Source organism: Eptatretus burgeri, chromosome 4 (assembly GCF_056783735.1).
Source record: "Eptatretus burgeri isolate ZD-2024b chromosome 4, Ebu_testis_v1, whole genome shotgun sequence".
Classification (NCBI taxonomy): Eukaryota; Metazoa; Chordata; class Myxini; order Myxiniformes; family Myxinidae; genus Eptatretus; species Eptatretus burgeri.
Genome location: NC_140964.1, coordinates 80610333 through 80631873, shown reverse-complemented (window position 1 = coordinate 80631873; position 21541 = coordinate 80610333). Strand labels below are relative to the sequence as shown.

At 42.8% G+C, this 21541-nt stretch overlaps 1 protein-coding gene across 7 annotated transcripts in view; it reads left to right on the top strand.

Moving 5' to 3' along the window:
- LOC147028498 (active breakpoint cluster region-related protein-like) overlaps nt 1–21541 on the top strand; it is a 148821-nt gene that overhangs the window by 100711 nt on the left and 26569 nt on the right. For all 7 annotated transcript variants that reach the window (XR_015057588.1, XM_085878931.1, XM_085878934.1 and 4 more), the window contains 8 exons: nt 3329–3450; nt 3636–3804; nt 5619–5741; nt 6101–6176; nt 6926–7030; nt 11744–11818; nt 11952–12049; nt 18385–18525. Coding sequence is in view for 6 of the 7 variants with exons in the window: in XM_085878931.1 (XP_085735057.1) it covers nt 3329–3450; nt 3636–3804; nt 5619–5741; nt 6101–6176; nt 6926–7030; nt 11744–11818; nt 11952–12049; nt 18385–18525 (909 nt within the window). In the remaining variant the exon portion in view is untranslated. The remainder of the gene's footprint in view (nt 1–3328; nt 3451–3635; nt 3805–5618; nt 5742–6100; nt 6177–6925; nt 7031–11743; nt 11819–11951; nt 12050–18384; nt 18526–21541) is intronic.

Genomic DNA, 21541 nt, shown 5'->3' with positions numbered 1-21541 from the left:
GGTCACAATTCATGGACCAAGCTGTGACGTTTTCTGTTCTCAATGTTTTGTGCCGAGGGCTCTCGTCAGGATCGTCGCCAAGCCCCAGACAGCTTCCAACTGTAGCTTGTTTGGAATATTATTCCCAGGGATGGTTTTTAGCTCACCTGTAAAGTGGTTCCGGGGAGCTTCTGGGATGGCTCGTCATCAGTCCATCCGTCCGTCTGTCCACAAATACTTGCAACTTCTTCTCAGAAACTACACATATGATTTCAATGAAATTTGACCACAACCTTCATCACCCGTGATGGCATAAAAAACGGGGTCTGAAGGGGTGTACAGAGGGAGTTTATGGGGGTGGGGAGTGGGTTGCCCCCCCCCCCCAAGGAGGTATTTGCTTTCTTCTCAGAAACAATACACACAATTCCGATGAAACTTCACTCCAACCTTCATCACCTTTGACGTACCAAAGTTTGTTCACGACATTAGAAAATTTGGGCTCTAAGGGCGTTTAAGGGGGTTGCCCCCCAAAACATGCATTTGCTTTCTTCTCAGAAGCTACACACGCAGTTCCAATGAAACTTGACTACCACTCTCATCACCCCGTGATGTACCAAAGTTTGTTCATGACTTGTGAACCCCCCCCCCCCCCCAAAAAAAAAAATTGTTGTCTTTCAGGAGTTCTACAGCTTTCTTTTCTGAAGCCACACACACAATTTTGATTAAACTTGACCACAACCTTTATCACACGTGATGTACCAAAGCTTGTTCACGGCATTTAAAAAAAATCCATAGGTATTTACTTTCCTCTCCATTATATATTTTGTGGGTCATCCATGCCTATCAGTGGTTGCCTGGTTATCTTATCCAGCCACTACCAGGTGAGCACCCAGGGGTACTACTGCCCCTATGTTTAATATCTCTGTGAGGTTCTTTGTCATAATACCTGAAAAGAGAAATTGCATTATAAACATACATTACGTGGATTACATTATAAACTGTTGTGTCGTCGTGTGTACAGCTGCTCTGACATGAGTTTTTGTGTGTGTGTGTGCGTTCAGTCATAAAGCATAACATATCATTCTTATTGCTAATCCAACCTCCACCCCTCAACTTTCTCTCTTCTTTTTTTATTTATTTATTTCTCTCTCTCTCTCTCTCTCTCTCTCTCTCTCTCTCTCTCTCTCTCTCTCTCTCTCTCTCTCTCTCTCTCTCTCTCTCTCTCTCTCTCTCTCTCTCTCTCTCTCTCTCTCTCTCTCTCTCTCTCTCTCTCTCTCTCTCTCTCTCTCTCTCTCTCTCTCTCTCTCTCTCTCTCTCTCTCTCTCTCTCTCTCTCTCTCTCTCTCTCTCTCTCTCTCTCTCTCTCTCTCTCTCTCTCTCTCTCTCTCTCTCTCTCTCTCTCTCTCTCTCTCTCTCTCTCTCTCTCTCTCTCTCTCTCTCTCTCTCTCTCTCTCTCTATCTCTCTATCTCTCTATCTCTCTATCTCTCTATCTCTCTATCTCTCTATCTCTCTATCTCTCTCTATCTCTCTCTATATCTCTCTATATCTCTCTATATCTCTCTATATCTCTCTATATCTCTCTATCTCTCTCTGTCTCTCTTCCCTTCCTCCCCTCTTTCCCACCTACCTTTCCTCTCTCTCTCTCTCTCTCTCTCTCTCTCTCTCTCTCTCTCTCTCTCTCTCTCTCTCTCTCTCTCTCTCTCTCTCTCTCTCTCTCTCTCTCTCTTTTGCTCTCTCTCTCTCTTGCTCTCTCTCTCTTACACCCTCACCCCCTCCTCGCACCCTCCCTCTCACAGTGTAGCACAATGTTTGGTGAGGTATAGCTCTCTCCACCTCCCCCCCTTCCTCGCTCTTCCCCTCTTTCTCGCTCCCCCTCCCTCCTGCCTCCTCTCTCTCCCCTCCCTTCTCTCTTCCTCTCTCTCCCTCACCTCTCTCCTCTCTCTCCCCCCATACTCCCATCAGCGAAGCGACGGGTTATATTTGCTCGTAGATAATAAAAGATAACCCAATGGATAACGGATCATAACAAGCTCAAATGAGCTAAGATCCTCGTCCTCTTAATGATGACGTCATAAAAACGAATATGACGTCATTGTGATGTATCAGGTTTGCGATAAATTATCTGTGCTAATGCGCTGCTTCATTCCCGCAAACAAAATTCAAACAGCTTGCCTAGTTTTGGAGATAATGGTACAGGCGATTTCCATTAGCGGTGATATTATGACGTCAACTTTTTTCTAGGAATAATTTCCAAAATCGGAGATGGTTACTGCCTGCGCGTGGGCTTTCTGCATATACATGGCAAGTTTCACGAAGATCGAACGAAAACTCTGGGTTGTGAAACAAAAAATGTCAAAAATAGGAATGACGTCATATCAATTTTTATGACGTCATAGTGATGTATCATTTGTGCGGTAATTCATCTCTGCTAATGCCCTGTTCGATTCCCGCAAACAGAATTCAAAAAGCTTGCCTAGTTTCAGAGATAATTTTTTCGGCGATTTCCATTAGCAGAGATATTTTGACGTCATAACTTTTTTCTAGGAGGAATTTCCAAAATCGGAGTTGGTTCCTGTCTGCGCAGGGTATTTTTACATAAATATGCCAAGTTTCAGGAAGTTTCGATCAAAACTGTAGGCTGTGAAACAAAAGAGTCCACAAGAACAACAACGTGAGTAAGACTTAGAGATCCTCCACGAGGATCTAAAAAAGCGCAATAATGAGACGATTAATGAATGTTTGTAATAATTTTCTTCATAATGAGACTACAAGACATTGCAATTTTGGGGCTGGTGCAATAGCACGTCGTCGTATCTGGGATTGTGGCATCCATGAGCTGTCTCGTCTGGGTTAAATCCCTGGCCCAGCTATAAATATGGCATCCAGTCTGACAGGGCTTCCCATCAATCAGCCCGCCATCCTTTGGGGCTGGTGTCCCTTAAGCCAGGTGTCCCATTAGCAAGCATGCATTGGTTACTTTAAAGACCCCACGGTGTATTCTGCAAGAGTACACTGTTCCGTTCTAGCACCCTGGCCAAATGTTAATAACAAGTTTTGTACAATACACGAGTTTTGCAAAACAATCATTCATATGTGTTGTCAATGGGATAATTGTTATTCGATGACTTCTGGTTTTTCCTAAGATGAGGGATTATTACTGTTAAAATGCCAAAGTATTTGTCCAACTTTGCTATATTTCTATGAGAGTAATTTCCTGGTCACAACACGGCAACTTGTAGAAACAGTATTGCATCACGTCGCTGGAAAAACTCCAAATATACTCTTCTTATGGAATCCCGTGGATTTGCTGACAATGATTAATAAATGTTATTGTCTGTGGTTGATGCAGGGACACCAGTTGAAACGTGATGGCTTCCTGGTGGAACTTGTGGATGGCACACGCAAGTTCCGACACCTCTTCCTGTTCGACAACTTGCTGTTGTGCACCAAACTCAAGAAAGCCATTTCTGGGTATGCAAGGGGCTAGTGGTTGAAGATGGTAGGGAAAAGAAGAGGGGTTTGCATTGTGCGAGGTGAAACTGAAGGCGGTTGACAGTAATTTTTATTTCTCGCTCACTGTAGGCTACTGATGAGATCAGTTGCAATGCATCACCGGCTGCAGCAGCAGCACGTAATGAACCGTTTTGTGTGTGCAGCAAACAGCAGTCTTACGATTGCAAGTGGTACCTGCCGCTCGCCTCCCTGAGCTTCGTTCCATTCGAGGACTCGGAGCCTGCACCTCACATTCCGGCCTCCACCGAGCAGGAAATTGAGGCCATCAAAACCAAGATCTCCCAACTCAAGAGTGAAATTGCACGAGAGAAGGTGAGCACAGGGCAATATATTCAGTCGACTTGGTTGTTTTCTCTTCTTTAGGATTTGCCTGGTTGGTGTTCCCATTTGAGTACATAGCTCAAGACACTTGGACAAGAGGTTCAAGACAAGATATTGTGCTTATTTATCCATTGTCTATTATAATGTCCCTGTCCTGCATGTGATGAGTGTACTTGCAAGCTCTTTCGTGATCCTTAGCTCATTGAGAAAATAATATTGGAGGATATTTGGAACATGGAAGATTGTATTTCTGCCAATCCACCAACAATAACACCCATCACAAGATTAAAACACATGTCACAACAAATGACAGCCGTCCATTGGAATCCATTTGCAAGTGGAGAAGTGGCTGTGCAGTTGAGAACAAGGTGCACAGACCATACAATGAAGGGCAAGTCTAGGGGAGAATATAGAGGGAGATAATGATGGGATCAAGCCTGGTGTTGGCTTAGCGGTTAAGGTGGCGAGCTTGGAACCTAAGGGTCCTGCGTTTGAGCCCCTGCCGGCCATTGAATTAACACCAGGTGGGGTTGACTCAGCCTGTCATCCTTCCGAGGTTGGCGAAATGACTACCAGTGTACTGGTAATGGGGGCACTGTATCAGCGGCATAGCCGTGTCCCGAACCAATGATGCAACCAGCAGCCACAAGGCTGCACACGAGTGTGTGTGCATAATGATGGGAGAGATGGGGCAACACGGGAACTCACACCACCTCACGCATATCCTACCTGTTTTCTCCTCCGAGCCAATTATCTTTCACTTTTTTTAGTTTCTACCTTTAAGTGCGAAAGTAATTGCTTGTAAAACTCATTCCTGGTTCTACTGTCTATTGCCATACCTGGTAAGCTATGCCACGCTAATTATTTCCCAAGTAGAAAATCCCTGCATTACTCGTGTCGTGGCTCTCCTTTTACTTTGTCTCAGGTTGTGCTACCTGGTGCTGTCACCCGTATCATTTCAAACATTGATTTCATTCTGGTGCATTTGACTATTTGGAAGAGAGCAAGAGACTCATCCAGCTGTCCTCTTATGAGTTGATATCACGGTCAAATTGCAATTATTTTTGCTTGTGGGTGCAAGGTAGACCATTCTGCAGAATCGGTGGCCGCTTTGTTGGTAAGAACGATGGAATTTTGACCGACCCTTACCTTTTCACCCAAACACGTCGTGTAGGCATCGTCATCAACCCCACCAACCCCCTCACCCGCCAACCACTCCAATCATTTTCATAGTACTCACTGGTCCTGCAATGCAGGTGATGCCATTCCCTACTTACCTTGAATCAAAATTGGACCTTTGGGTAGTATATAAACAAACTTTGTTGTTCTTTGCACTACTTTACCTGATTGTATTAACCAAAGAATGAGTTTAAAAGCTGGAGGATATATTAAATCCAATAGATGAGCAAACAAATTTTTCTTATTTTGTAATCTTTATATTTTAGTGTTTAATGGAAAAGTGGGATGTAAGGTGAAAGTGCAAGTTTGGCTTTCACATTTCCATATTACACTTTCACTTCTGTAACTGTGATTCTCTTGACTTTGAAAGATGCAATTCAACAAAAATACGAAGAAGTAGCAGCAAAGATTAATTTTAACAATCCGATTCCTGAAACTCCAACTATGATAACTGATATCAACAAGTAAGTAGTAGTAGTCATAGTAGTATAGTAAGTTGTTGCACGTACAATACCGATCCGAGACTTTGATTACCATGGAAACTGACTCTAAATCGATGGAATCAAAACAATTTTTGATAAAGGAGGTAGACTCCAACGGTTCTCTTTCTACCTCTTTCTCTGCAGAAAGCAGCCAACAAGAACAGCCGAGCTGCTGAACGCCTGAAGAAGAAGCTCTCCGAATACGAGTTCCTGCTGCTCCTGCAATCTCCAAACAATCCGTTTCGCCTGCACAACAGGAACAGCAAGGTGCACTCCCTATTTCTCCATTCGAGCCACAGATGTAAGGCTCGTATCATTATTCAAAGAATACTGGTCGCTCACTGTTGACTTTTCATCAGGTCACGCACATGTTGATCACCGTTTGTAAAATCCTTGGTCCCTCAAGTTCAGATTCCCCTCCCTTGTTTAACTGTAACCCCGTTCCGTGCCGGCGTAGTCGGTTTGCATTCACGCGATTTCACTACTACTGCTGTACATTGTCTTCATTTGCTTGTTTGTCGTTTATTTGAAACTGCTTTTGTGCAAACCTGCCTTATTCCCAAAACAAATTGAAGCTTAATTGACCTTGAGAAGAAAAACAAATGTTTTGCTCCCTCTGTGTGCAGAGCTACACTTTCCTCCTTTCATCCGACTACGAGCGCGCCGAGTGGACCGACTCTATCGAGGAGCAGAAAAAGAAATGTACGTTGGTTGTGAGCATCTTTCCTGTCTCCAAAGGGACCTTCTCTGGATAAACAAGCGGGTACAACCACACGCGCAGTCAGGAGTAGTCAAGAAGTTGGGACGTTTGGAACTTGTCTAGGCAGAAAAGGTACGGCATCAGGTTGAATTCCAGCATCAAAGGAAGATTCTTTCATTCGCCACTGAAGGCTTACTGTGTCATCGTCTTGGGTCTCCTCAACTGACAGCTTGGGCTGCAGAAGGGTCTTATTGAGGCTCAACACGAGATGCATTCCAATTTGTGCTTTGGGAAATAATTAATATTGCTCTTTTGAAATACTCTACTGCTTGCTTATTGAACCTTTCAATCCCTGGGAGAGTTGCTTCCGAAGAAAACGACATTGCCATCAGGAAGTCCTGAATTGTGGAGCATGTCATCCTCTTTGAGAGGGCGTTGACTTCCGGTGTCTCGTCACTGGTGCAGTGAGGTGTGACTGTAGGAGTGGGTTGGTATTCAATAAATAATTTGGTGGCATCTTCAGTTTGAAAATAAACTTAGTAGGCCATTGTGTGTCGGTAAAGTGGCCAAATTCACTCATATACACTCATAACTTGTTATGGAAACCCTCATGGCCCCTTTTGGGATATGAGAAGACCAATCTTCAAATGTAGCATGAAAATTATTTTTTTTAAAGCATGGCATATTTGCATATGCTCACACACATAGGATGTGCTGCAGTTTTGGTCACTGAGATTTCCATGTGGTGTAGGTTTTGAAACCTGTGTGCTCGGCTCTGTGGAGGTGCAGTTGCTCACGGCTTCCTGCATGAAGCTGCAGACTGTTCACAGCATCCCAGTAACTGCGAACAAGGAAGGTGGGTGATGTTCTGCTGTTGTCTGTTACCTCCACCACCGAAGATGAAGGAGGTTGTTTTCACCCCTGTCTGTTACTTGCAAAATCGAAGATTTTTCAAGCATATTAGTCAGTCGATTTTGTTGTTCTGTCTGTCTGTCTCTGTTTGTCTGTTTATCACCGACGAGTCACAATTCTAAACCGATCGTCATGAAGCTTTGCTAAGTTATAGAGGTAGAAGCCAATTGATTTTGAGGTCAAAGGTCATCTTCAGGTCAAATTTCTAAAATTGTGATTTTTTTCATCCGATTAACTTGAAATTTGAACAGGATTTGCATATTGCGTCACGGGATTGGGAAACCAACTAATTTTGAGGTCAAAAGGTCAAAGGTCAACTCAAACTTCTAAAATCATCAAATATCTGAAAATAGTCAATTATCATTTGATTAACCTGAAAATGAAGCAGAAATTGCATACTGTGACACTGAATTTGGAAATCAACTATTTTAAGGTCAAAAAAATCAAAGGTCATTTCAAGGTCAAACTTCTAAAATCATCTATTTCAATCTGAAAAAGAATCAATTTTCATCCGATTGACCTCAACTTTGATTAAGATTGTCAATTTTAATCTCAATGAAATGGACAATTTGATGTATCGATGGCAACTTTGGAGAGGGGAGTGGATTTTGCAAGTATCGTGCTCTGCACGGTCTTTTTACTGACAAAATTTAAAGATTTCATAAGTATATTGATGACTTCCGTCCTCTGTTTGTGTGTTTGTTTGTGTGTGTTTGTGTTTGTTTGTAGGTACGATAATTCGAGAACGGAAGAAGCTACCAGTGTCAAATTACACCACGTGATTCAGGAGGGTGATGGCTAGCGCTGATTAGATTTTGCTCAAAATCGGTCAAAGGTCAAGGTCACAGTGAGGTCAAACATCCAAAAAAAAGTTATGACTCGAGAACGGAAGAAGCTACCAATGTCAAATTGCACCACATGATTCAGGAGGGTGATGGCTAGCGCTGATTACATTTTGGTCAAAATCGGTCAAATGTCAAGGTCACATTGAGGTCAAACATTCGATTTTTGATGGTTTGGTACAGAATCATCGGAGAAACTTCTGGTTTGCGTCGCTACCTTCTCAAGAGACAGCTTTTATTAGACAAGGTCAGAGGTCAAGTTGACGATTTTGTAAGTACCAGTGTAGAACTGCTTGTTACTTACAAAATCTAAAGATTTCATAAGTATATTGATCACTTCCGTTTCTGTTTGTGTGTTTGTGTGTTTGTTTGTCGGCACGATAACTCGAGAACGGAAGAAGCCACCAATGTCAAATTATACCACGTGATTCAGGATGGTGGTGGCGAGTGCTGATTAGATTTTGGTCAAAATCGGTCAAATATCAAGGTCACAGTGAGGTCAAACATCCAAAACATTCGATTTTTGATGGTTTGGTACAGAATCATCGTAGAAACTTCTGGTTTGCGTCGCTACCTTCTCTAGAGACAGCTTTTAAAAGACAAGGTCAGAGGTCAAGTTGACGATTTCGTAAGTACCAGTCTATGACTGCTTGTTCTTGTTTGTTTGTCTGTTTGTGTGCAGGATATCTCAAAAAGTTGTTGACGGATTCGGATGAAACTTGGCGCACAGTTTGGGTGTGTGACAAGGACGAATTGATTTGATTTTGGTGAAGATCCGAATCCGCATCTGGATACGAGAATTTTTTTTTTTTTTTGAGTGATTTTTCAACAATGAGAGATTGGGCCAGAAACCATACATAGCATGATATTTCAAAAATATATGGGGCCGGATATGTTCTCGTGGATCAGGCATTACGTGGCGGAGGTATGCGATCCACCAAGTGCCCTTCTAGTTTTCGCTGCTTTGCTCGATTGTTTCAGGTCCTTTCCTGTACTCATTTGCTTTTGTGAATGAAAATGTTCATTCCGATCATTTAAAACTTTTCACAACATACATATGCTAATGGCTTGTCGGCTTGACTGTACCAGATCCAGTCAGAGCTTGGAAATTACGCTGAGTCAGACCCAGTTTCATGCATGGATGGGAGATCTCCATGGAAGCAGGATATTGTCAGCTGAAGGACGATAGGATGGCTGCGTCAGTAGTGTGCGTACTGTTCCCCTGTAGAGTGAAATCTGACAAAGGCTGCATCCCAGAGCATGCTGTCCTTCAAATGGGGACATCAAGCCGAGTTTCAGTACATTGTGTCCCTCCTTTTGAGGCCACCTTCTCATTCAATCCTATTTTTGTTGCTCTTTTCATGTCGTTCCACAATTGCTCTTCTGCTCCTGTTTTATTCTCAACAGTGGAACATGATGATGGAGAGCTTTCTCGTTCATATTTCACCTCCTGCTCATTTGCACAGCAGTTTCCAATCCCCCTCCCTCTATCAATATAATAATGATACGAGCCTTCGAGAATATTTTTCTTTCTTAATGCAGTCAAGTAAGCAGTTTTATACTTGTGGAGAAACCACAATGCGGTGGCATAGCTTGTGGCCGGAAAGCCCGAGTGTGTGTGTGTGTGTGTGTGTGTGTGTGTGTGTGTGTGTGTGTGTGTGTGTGTGTGTGTGTGTGTGTGTGTGTGTGTGTGTGTGTGTGTGTGTGTGTGTGTGCCGCAAAAGACAGGCTGGCAGCTGTTTACACATTCATCGGAATGCTGTGCTAAACAGGAAACATTGCACAAATAAAGAGCAAGTTTCTCTTTTTCATTCTGTCTGTCATTCCACCACTTGAATTCGAGAAACTCTTGCCGTCATTCCACCACCCAAGTCAGAGAATGGTTGGTTTTGAACAGGATCTTTGTGTGGAAGGAATATACCGTGTCGTACACATTTTAACTTCTTGACCTTTCGGTCTTGAACCGCCCACTCGGAATAGATCAATCAAATGCCTTCATAGTCACACACACACACACACACACACACACACACACACACACACACACACACACACACACACACACACACACACACACACACACACACACACACACACACACACACACACACACACACAGTCGTCATCACATCCGATCCAAGCAGCACCGGTCAAATGTTCCTCTTCCAACGATGTTTTGTAAATGCTAGCTTTTAGTGCGAAGTAAATGATTTTGCATTTTTATGGTTGTGAAACTTCCCTGCCGAGCAAGATCTCATTTTGTTGAACAATTTATGATTAATGATACAGTGTTGAGCGCCTTGTTCAAAACTGCCGTCGCCTGCCACGTTGTATTCTTTGCGCCATGTTAAATTGCTCATGTGTGTGTTACATTCTGGACGCTGGTGTACGTTTACACAAATTACAAGCACATAAAGAGACGACAACCAAACGGCAACACCGGTTATGGGATTTGGACCATGGACATCCAGCATCTCGAGCTGTGTGCCTACTGCCTGGGTTGGAACACCTAGTCGAGCAAATCCAAAGGATTCTTTAACGTGATGAAGGAAATTGATGAATTACTTTTGAAAAGTGGAGGAGTGCTTCTTGATAATGATTTGAGATTGAGAATGAGTGTGTATTTTGAGCACTCTCATGATACCATTTGAAAGCCGAGAAGTCTTTTCAGGCACAATAAGGCTGGGGTAAAACCGAGCTCCACATTGAGATCAAAGGACATTCTCTTTATCGAGCATGTCGGACAGGATACCAAACAGTACTGGTGATTTGTGTCGTGTGGGTTTTATTGCTGACCCAGCTGCAAACTGTCGGATTGCCGCTTTTCAGGCAGGGTGCTGCGTTGCAATGCAAGTCGTCCCTCAAGTGGATGTTGGACTGAGCGCTCCATCTGCTGGCATGAGTTGGTAGACGTTAAAGTTCCCATGGTGTTAAAGATCCTTCGCGAAGAGTAGGCGACATGTCAGTGTACCCTGAATATATCGCCTTCAGTCAAACGTCAGGCCTGACCAGCTGGTTCGTGAAAGACTTGAGCCAAATACCTTTCCCGGCGTACCACAAAAGCAGGTGGGAATAAATGAGACTATTAAATAAGTAGTAGTAGTAGTAGTAGTAGTAGTAGTAATCGCAGGTCTTTAGCTGTCTTAATCGAGCATGAACATCACCGTCTCTTTCCAGCAAGCTTGTTTGGTCAATTTCGAATGGTCCTGCCATGAATCAGTGAGTAGAGACTGAAACGGGAATCAAACCGGGCACAGTTCAAACTTGCTCGTGGAGAGGTGGCATGGCTTTGACGTTTTGTTTGGACACGAGACATCAATCTGCAGTTGGTAGTGGGCTCTCTGCAAGCGCTTCATTAGTTGTATAGCAGGACCGTCGGTGATTCCTCATCACGGTTCTGTCTTGATGACGAAAAGCTATCGATGAACGTTTTACTTGGTTGATTCTGAATGCTGAATAAAAAAAGGTAAATGTTAGTTGTTTTTTTTTTTGCCCTTCAAGAAAAAAAGAAAATTCCTGGAAGGCTGATTCTTACATGGTTTATTACGTCAACATTTTATACCATTATCATGATACAGGACACGTTGATAACATCTTGTAACCCAAAGTATAACTTCCCTCCCCCGCTTCGTTGTGCACGATGCTTTCAGCCCCGATGAATGCAACTCTCCTGTTGAAACTTTGGGCCCTGAGCCTTTAATTGTTTGTTCCGCAAATGCATGCGGTCGTCGTTGCAACTCAAAGCCTCATACCAACTTCACTGTCTAGTATCTGTCATTTTTATTCCTTTCTGCTGTCTGGTCTTTATATTGCAGATGATGAACCCACTGGGTTGTACGGGTTCCTCTATGTCATCATACATTCTGCATCTGGATTTAAACGGCCAGTCAGTGAGTTGCCTGTTTTCTTTCTGTTTTCAGGCCAGGGGCTTTTGTCTGTGGTCCTCGTGTTGAGTACAAAGTGGAGTGTTCCAATGCCAGAAGGATATGTAAGATGATGTCTCTGTGCACATGTTTCTGCTAGACGTGTACTGCTCTATTGAGGTGGACTCCTTTGGCTACTTCGTCAACCAAGCTCGGACACGAACGTGTCGTGACACAACCAATCCAAAATGGAACGAGGTCGGTAGTGTGTGTTCTTTCATTCCATAAGTATCTGCTAGCGTACTCGTTATCAGCTTCCTGAGCAACAGTAACATTACGAATAAGTACCTTGATAACAGCATTGTTATTCTCAGTCTGCTATGCATAGATAAGCTGTTGGAGAGGTGGAGCTAAGATGATCTTTACAGTTGCCCTCAAGTAAATCTTTAATCAGATGGCCGAATGAACTTGTGCAGCAAAAATATCTAATTAGTTCTGTGTGACATCGATAGATCCTTATGTTGGATTTCTTAAAAGTGTGATATCTATCGAGCCTCATTGGATTTTGGTTATCACTTCCGTGTGACATCTATTGATCCTTATTGGGTTTCCTAAAAGTGTGACATCTATTGATCCTTCTTGGAATTCCTAAAACTGTGACATCTATTGATCCTTATTGGATTTCCTAAAAGTGTGACATCTATTGATCCTTATTGGGTTACCTAAAAGTGTGACATCTATTGATCCTTATTGGGTTACCTAAAAGTGTGACATCTATTGATCCTTATTGGGTTTCCTAAAAGTGTGACATCAATTGATCCTTATTGGGTTACCTAAAAGTGTGACATCTATTGATCCTTATTGGGTTACCTAAAAGTGTGACATCTATTGATCCTTGTATTTCCTAAAAGTGTGACATCTATTGATCCTTATTGGGTTTCCGAAGTGTGACATCCATTGATCCTTATTGGGTTTCCTAAAAGTGTGACATCTGTTGATCCTTATTGGATTTCCTACAAGTGTGACATCTAGTGATCCTTATTTGGTTTCCTGAAAGTGTGAGATCTGTTGATCCTTAATGGATTTCCTACAAGTGTGACATCTATTGATCCTTATTGAATTTCTTAAAAGTGTGACATCTATTGATCCTTATTGGGTTTCTTAAAAGTGTGACATCTATTGATCCTTATTGGGTTACCTAAAAGTGTGACATCTATTGATCCTGATTGGGTTTCCTAAAAGTGTGACATCTATTGATCCTTATTGGGTTACCTAAAAGTGTGACATCTATTGATCCTTATTTGGTTTCCTAAAAGTGTGACATCAATTGATCCTTATTGGGTTTCCTAAAAGTGTGACATCTATTGATCCTTATTGGAATTCCTAAAAGTGTGACATCTATTGATCCTTATTGGATTTCCTAAAAGTGTGACATCTGTTTATCCTTGTTGGATTTCCTAAAAGTGTGACATCTATTGATCCTTATTGGGTTACCTAAAAGTGTGACATCTATTGATCCTTATTGGGTTACCTAAAAGTGTGACATCTATTGATCCTTATTGGGTTTCCTAAAAGTGTGACATCAATTGATCCTTATTGGGTTACCTAAAAGTGTGACATCAATTGATCCTTATTGGGTTTCCTAAAAGTGTGACATCTATTGATCCTTATTGGAATTCCTAAAAGTGTGACATCTGTTGATCCTTATTGGATTTCCTAAAAGTGTGACATCTGTTGATCCTTGTTGGATTTCCTAAAAGTGTGACATCTATTGATCCTTGTTGGATTTCCTAAAAGTGTGACATCTATCGATCCTTATTTGGTTTCCTGAAAGTGTGACATCTGTTGATCCTTTTTGGGTTTCCTAAAAGTGAGACATCTATAGAGTCTTATTGGATATTGTGTATCACTTACATGTGAAATATATCGGTCCTTATTCGAGTTCTTAAAAGTGTAACATCTATCGAGCCTTATTGGATTTTCCTTATCACTTCCAAGTGACATACAGTGCTTCTAGAAATTCTACACTCCTTTTCAAAATTTTCACCTTTTGTTGCCTTATAGCCTGGAATTAAACTGCATTAAATCAGACTTATTCCACCTTTAGTTGCACATCGTAACCCACAACTTCCAAGTGAAAAACAAATTCCACAAATTTCACAAAATTAATGAAAAATAAAAAACTAGAATATCTTGGTTGGATGTGTCCACCCCCCCTGAGTTAATACTTGGTGGAAACTATAGACATGTTCGTTTGACTTCATTGTGGGGAAGGTGTTGGAGACATTAATTAAGGACCAGATGAGGAAGCATTTTAACAAATACAAACTAATTAAAGTTAGTCAGCCTGGGTTTACCAAAGGTAGTTCCTGTTTGACAAATCTTTTATAGTTCTTTGAGGCAGTCTGATTGGATAGATGATGGAAAGGCAGTGGACATAGTATATCGAGACTTTAAGTAGGCACTTGATAAGGTTCCACATCGGAGGTTGTTAGCCAAAGTGAGGGCTTGTGGAGTGGCTGGTCAGGTAGCGAATTGGATTGCAAACTGGCTTGGTGATAGGAAGTAAAGAGTGGCTGTGAGTGGGAGGATGTCTTGCTGTGAGGATGTAAGTAGCGGGGTACCTCAGGGATCAGTACTCGGATCATTACTATTCATTATTTACATCAACAATTTGGATAGTGGGGTGAAGAGTAAGCTTTCCAAATTTGCAGATGACACAAAGCTTGGAGGTTAGGTGGATAAGCAGAGGAGGTGATGATCAGATTCAGGAAAGTATTGATACTTGCAGAGATTGGGCAAAACATTGGCAGATGGAATTTAACCTGATCAAGTGTAAGGTGTTGGGGATGGGAAAGAACAATGAAAATAGAGATTACAGGATGCAAGGGGTAATTTTTGAGCGTGTCACACAGGAGAAGGATCTGGGGTTGGTAATAGATATGGGAGGTGAGCAGGCAGCACAATGCCAGGCAGCTCTAGGTAAAGCAAATAGGGTTTTAGGTTGTATTCGGAGGGGGATCATTTATCAATCAAAAAAGGTGGTGTTAACATTGCACAGGAATTTAGTGAGGGACACATCTAGAATATTCTGTGCAGTTCTGGTCACCACAGTTCCGGAAGGACGTAGATGCCATAGAGAGGGTTCAGGGCAGGGCTACTAGATTGATTCCAGGCCGAGCTAGACGCAGCTATAAGGAGCGGCTGAAGGAGACAGGGCTTTATTCACAAGAAAGGAGGTGGTTACGAGGAGATATGGTAGAGATAAAATAAGTGCAGATGAATTATTCGACAGAGTAGACAGTGACAGAACCAGGGGCCATAGCCTGAGAGTAAAGAAGAGGAGAGTTGACGGTAGTAAGGCAGGGGACTTTCACTCAGAGTAGTTAATGCATGGAATGGTCTCCCTGGAAAGGTAGAGGCAGCAGAAAAAGTAGATACATTTAAATTATAATTAGATAGGTACCTGGAAGTTATGGAGATAGAGGGGTATGGGGATGTTGATAAGACTTTTAGGTAGTTTGAGTATTGATGATTGTGTATGGAGTGCTGTTGGTGGGGGTCTTGTCATGGGGGGTTGTGTGGTTGATGTTGTGAGTTTTTAACCAAGCCCACACCCCCTCCCCTGAGGGGAAGAAAAAAAACAAAAACTACAAAAAAAAAATCATTAATTAAAAACATTTTTTGGTATTTCTTCCTTGGATCTTGTGTAGATGGGTTAGTGTGATGTTCGCGCACAGGCGTGATGGGCTGAATGGCCTCCACCTGCGTTGGATTTCCTTGTAAATTTTGCTCCATCCATTTTCTTTTTCGTTGTGGGTGTAATACTGATCGGCCTTGGTTCTGGCTAGGCCTGGCGGTAGGACTGAAAGGCGGTACCACTCTCAAGCAAATGCGTAACCTCGTGTAAATTTCAGCGCGTGATTTGTGTAAATATTCATCAATTGTTCCCTCAATTTATTATTTCAACGAAACTTCATGACAGTACTGCACCTCATCATCACGACTCAAAACGGCACAAGCTGTATTCATCGTGATGGACGTAAGCTGTCGTCATCTTTTGTGATTAAAAACACCCAACAAAACTATCGTTTCTCATTTTTGATGATTTGTTCAAACCTTCAAAGCTTTCTGATAGCATGAGTTTGCTGCACCAGCAAGGTGCCCACACTCACACGGGATTCCAAACGGGGTACGAGGGACGGAGGCTCCGAAGTGAAAACCCCTATTTTCCCTTTGAATTACCAGCAAAAATGCAAATGGCGTCTCCTGTCATCGAGCCGGCAAGCTGGGAGCAACAATTCACATTTATCGCCACATCTGATACAATTTAAATGTTCTAATGGTGGTGAAATGCTCCATTTGAAACTATTTGTTCAGTATACGTAGCTTTTTGATGTGTAGGGTCCGTAACAAAAATAATTATATTTGTGTCAAAGTGAGCGACGAATCGCAAAATGAGGAACAAAAGGTTGTTAAGGGAACTTATCCATTGTTCCTTTTGTATAAAATCACATCACACTTCACTGATTGAAAGGTGTGATTGTAAATATGACGTTGATCAATTTGCTCGTATTATGCCCGGATAAATAATTACCCTCACCAAAGGATTCGGAGAGGGTATTGCATTTGGGTCCGTCTGTTTGTTTGTTTGTTTGTCCGCACATAACTTTCGTGTTTTTCTCCGCAACCGCTTGTCGGATGGAGAAGAAATTGTCACCATTGGGGCAACTACTCATGTAGAATATTTTAATAATCATGACGTCATAGGTCACATGGTGTGGCAGCCATATTGGAAAAACGGAAAAACTTTGGACCTCTGTATCTCCGAAACCGCACCAAGGAAAAAATTTAAACTTTGCACACAGCAAGTACTTACTCCTCATGGGGAATAAGTGTGATTTTTATGACATCATAAGTGCCCTCGTTATGATGTCATTCCATATGTAGAACGCTACATCCGATCAGTGTGAAAAAATTTTGCGGTCATCTCGGGATAAAAACAGCCACAGAAAAAAAAAATTCAGATGTCATCGGTCACATGATTCGGCAGCCATGTTGTTTTTTTAATCTTCAAAAAATCTTCTCTGAAATGGCTGAACAGATCGAGGTGAAATTTTACACATATGACCGCCTGTCCATGAAGAACAAGAGGGTCACACATTTGTGTCATAGGTCACATGGTTTGCCAGCTATGTTGGACTTACCCTAAAACCCATAAGAATACACCACTGAAAAGAAGTCCTGGCAAGGGTCTGCAATCTCTTGTTTGCTCTTTTTCTTGTTTAGTTGTAGCATCGTTGCTATCTCATCAGACACTTACAAAGCATTACGGAATGGTGTTTAATTTTTCATCCTCTAAGACTGATCTTAAATCTTTCCCTTTTTAGCCCGTCCCCCGCTTTGGGGGATACGGGGTTTTGCAATCACTTCTGTGGGTCTGTCTGTCTGGGCCGTAACTTTTTAACCACATTAACTTTCATCATCAAATTTTCAACAAAGCTTTATTATGAAAATATGGAGAAGAGAAATTAATAATTTTGTGAAAAGGTCGAAAGTTCAAACGTTAAGCGTCACCTCAAATCATCAATTTTCGTTATTATTGGTATTCTTTGATTCTTTCTTTTGCTCTATTATTTTTTTAACTTTTTTTTTCTCAGCAGTAATTTATCCGATTGACACAAAATTTTCAAGGTGGGAACGTCCCGCTCCTCCCCCCCCCCCCAATGGAGAATATTTGAATGATAATTGTGACATCATAGGCCTTGTGATATAGCACCCGTCTTGGATTAAACACAAAAAAGTTAAAAATTATATCTCTAAAACCGCTCATTGGAAAAACTTGAAACGTAACATCTCATTCTACTCCCAATGAGGAATACAGGATTGTAAGGATGATGTCACCAGTGAAGTGGGAGACCACTTCAATGAAGACGACTTCAGTGGCGCTAAACTTTTGGATTTTTTTTTTCCACTATCTTTAACACGTTGACTGCCAACTCTTCGAGCATACACCACTCCCATTCACAGCCAAGTATGCATGTTCATAAACTTTATTTTGAAATTTTACCCTTTATTTTGTATGCCAGGGATGAGCTCGTATCTGATAGGAGTATTTTTTAGCACTAATCGACATTGGTATGACGTCATTGCTGTTGGTAGATCGTGTGTTGAGGTCCACGTGTTTTTTTCTTCTTCGCTACTTGTAATTACCCTTCAAAATGGCACGTATGATTGCGGATGAAGTGGCAAAACTTCTCATGGAGACGGATAATGATGACCATGATGATTATTACATTGATTTATGTTCACCGGACTGCCAGCAGATCGTTTGTTGCGTTATCTGGCATGCCAGCATATTCTGTATACAACACAAGACAGTTGTGTAATCTTTTCCATGAGAATACTCGTAATGGCAGAATCTGGTACACCCAGCACTATGAGTATACTTGTAGTCGGCAGTCAACGTGTTAAAGTCATTATTTTATTAAAATTTAAGTATATACTTGACATTGCGTGGGGTGACGTGTTCCATGAACTCTCTCGTTATTCTTTTGATGCAGTCACTTACTTTGGCTTTGTTGTATTGTCAGGAGTTTGAGATTGAGCTGGAGGGCTCTCAGACCCTGCATATCCTGTGCTGCAATAAAACTGCAACAGGCCATCAGCGAAGCAAGTTCTCCAAAGCAGACATGGACACAACAGACGCAATCCTTTGTAAAGGACAGATGAAGGTGAGGTATTTGCCAAAAGCAGAGCATTGCTGGAAATGGACCAGTGGTCCTCGTGCGGATCTTGGAATGTTTTTGAGTTTGTGTTCACACATCACGTTTCAGGCAGCCCCCTGTCATGAAGAACAGAAGCTCCTTTGGTGGATCGATCCACTTGCTTGATTTTAGTAAAGATAGTGATTATAACAATAAAAATAATCATTTATATTTGACATGAGGAAATACAACCTGTCTCTTCGCTGACGGGAGTATTTAGGGGTGGGGGAAAAGGAGGATTGGAGGGAGCGGAGAGAGAAAAGGGAGGGGGAGGAAAGAGGGGAGGAAGAGAAAGAAGGGAAGGGGGAGCGAGAAGGGATGGGGGAGATAGGAAGGGAGGAATGGGGGCGGGAGATCAATGCCTCACCAAACTTCGCTATACACTCCGGTATTGGGGGGGGTAGCGAAGATGGGGGAGAGAGAGGGGAAGGGGGAAAGTGGGGAGGGTGAGGGGGTTTGGGAGGAGGAAAGCATGAGGGGAGAAGGTTCTCAACTTGCACTTGGTGGTGGGACTTGTGGAGGTGGGGTGGGGGGGGGGAGGCCGGGGCGGATAATACAGGATTGAACAAAACCGGTACGTTAAAACAGCACGTCAATGATGGTGTGAATCATCGCTATCGACGAATTTCTCCCCTTCGTTGAATTGAGGAAATACTCAATTCCTGGGATGCAACAGCGATCTAGGATTGAGGTGTGAGGTATTTTGTCTCACCAGGTGATGCCAATCAATCTTACGAAGGCATCGCATGTGGAATTGATCAAGACGTTTGATATGACGCCAATTGGGTGTCCAAGATTCGCATCTGTACAGAAGTGTTGATAGGACAATGGCGCAATAGACACTAATATTGGTGTCCTGACGAATGCCATGTTCATGCAAAAGGCGATGCGTCAATCTTCCAAAGGACACACGTGCTTTACTGACTCTTGATGTTACTTTGTCGTCAATCATTGCACTTTTGGAGAGGACACCTCCGAGGTAGCAGAACTTATGTAAAACTTTGAGTGGCATGTCATCGATGGTAATGTGTGGGACAGTATACGCACCTGCAGGTCTCGGCTGACGCAGAGCCTCAGTCTTTTTGAGGCTAATCGTAAGGCCATAGCGATGAGCAGATTGCGCAAAGGAGTTGACAATTAATTGCATGCCTTTGAGATTATGACTGAAGAGTGCGCAGTCATCAGTGAAAAGTAGATCACGGAGCAACATTTCCGTGATTCTCGACTTGGTCTTCAGACGCTGCATATTAAACACGCCACCATCAGTGCGAAACTGGATCGTCATTTCCTGGGTGCAGTCTTCAAAGGCATCATGAAGCATAGACGAAAACACAATGCTAAATAATAGGGGAGCTAGGACACAGCCTTGCTTTGTGCCGTTCGTAACAGGAAATGGCTCAGAAGTGTATCCACTGTCCTTCACACGAGCAACCTTGACATCATGGAAGGATCTGATGATGTTAACCAACTTAGCAGGACAGCCGACATTGTGCAGTAGCTTCCACAGGCCTTCTCTACTAACCAGATCAAATGCTTTCATAAGTTCGACAAAGACCATGTTTAAGTCGCAATGTTGTTCTCTACTCTTGTCCTGGAGTTGACGAGCGGAGAACATCATCGGTCGTGCCACGTCCAGCGCGAAAGCCACAATGGCTTTCTGGGGTGATGTTGGCAATTGTTGATGAAATGCGATTAAGAATGATGCGGGCAAGTATTTTCTCCGAGTAAGTAAGGCCACACCACAGTAGTTGTCGACACATGACCTATCACCTTTTCACTTGCACAGGGGAACAATCGTGGCATCTTTGAAGACCTTGGGTACTGACTCCTCACTCCACATGGTAATATAGAGTTGGGTCAGTCGGGTGAGGAGGTTGGCACCACCAAATATGAAAACCTCGGAAGGGATACCATCGGCGCCGGGGGCCTTTCCAGGTGACATCTCTTTGATAGCTTTGGTGACCTCTATTTTCATTGGAGGGCGGGCAAAGTCTTCTAATATAGGCCGCTGGGGGAGAGCATCAATGGCCGCATCTGAGATGGAGGAGGGACAATTAAGGACACCATTAAAGTGTTCAGTGGAGCGCTCCAAGATCTTGTTTGGATCTGTGATTAAGTGCTGGCCGTCTGAACTACGGAGTGCAGCGATACCGCGAGAAGAGTCCATAGACTGCCTTTATACGAACATCGAAGCGTTTGAGGTTCTTTGGATTGGCTGCCTCCTGAATTTCTTCCGCTCTTGCTGCCCCACCAGCTGTCTTTCATGGAACGTTGTTTTGACTGTGCGAGTCTCCTCAGTTGCAGGTAAGAGGAGTGTTTACCCACTGAGCCTCTGCCATCAATCCAGCGAAGATGAGCTGCATGCATGGAGTTAAGTAAACTTTTGATGTGGGAGACGTTCTCGTCAAACCATTCTTTGTGACTACGCGTAACGAAACCGAGAATGTCAGCAGCTGCCCTGTCGGTGATATCTTGTAAAATGTCCCATTACGCTTCAGCGTTGGTAGTAGGTAGATCCAATTGTTCCAAGGTGGCATTGAGATTGTGCTGAAGCTGTGATTGCACATTGCTGCATTTAAGCTGTTCAGTGTTTCGCTTTGTAGCAGGCTTAAGACGTTGCCTTTTCACGGGAGGCTTGATCTTGAGTGACATTATACTCCAAACAAACCTGTGGTCTGACCAACAGTCGGAGTCTCTCATAACACGTGTATGCTTGTCATCATGCCAGTCGCACTGCCTGACGATGACAAAGTCAATGAGGTGCCAATGTTTGCAGCGGGGATGCATCCGTGTATCTGTTTTTTTTTCATCTTGTTGGAAGAAGTTTGTGATGACGAGTTCATCACTCACACACACGCACGCACGCGCACGTACACACACACGCACACTTAATTTTTTTTTATAGATTTGTTACTTCATTGGGATTTCTACAACCTTACTGGTACTATGGCAAGTACCAGACCCTCCTTCAGTACCAGACCAG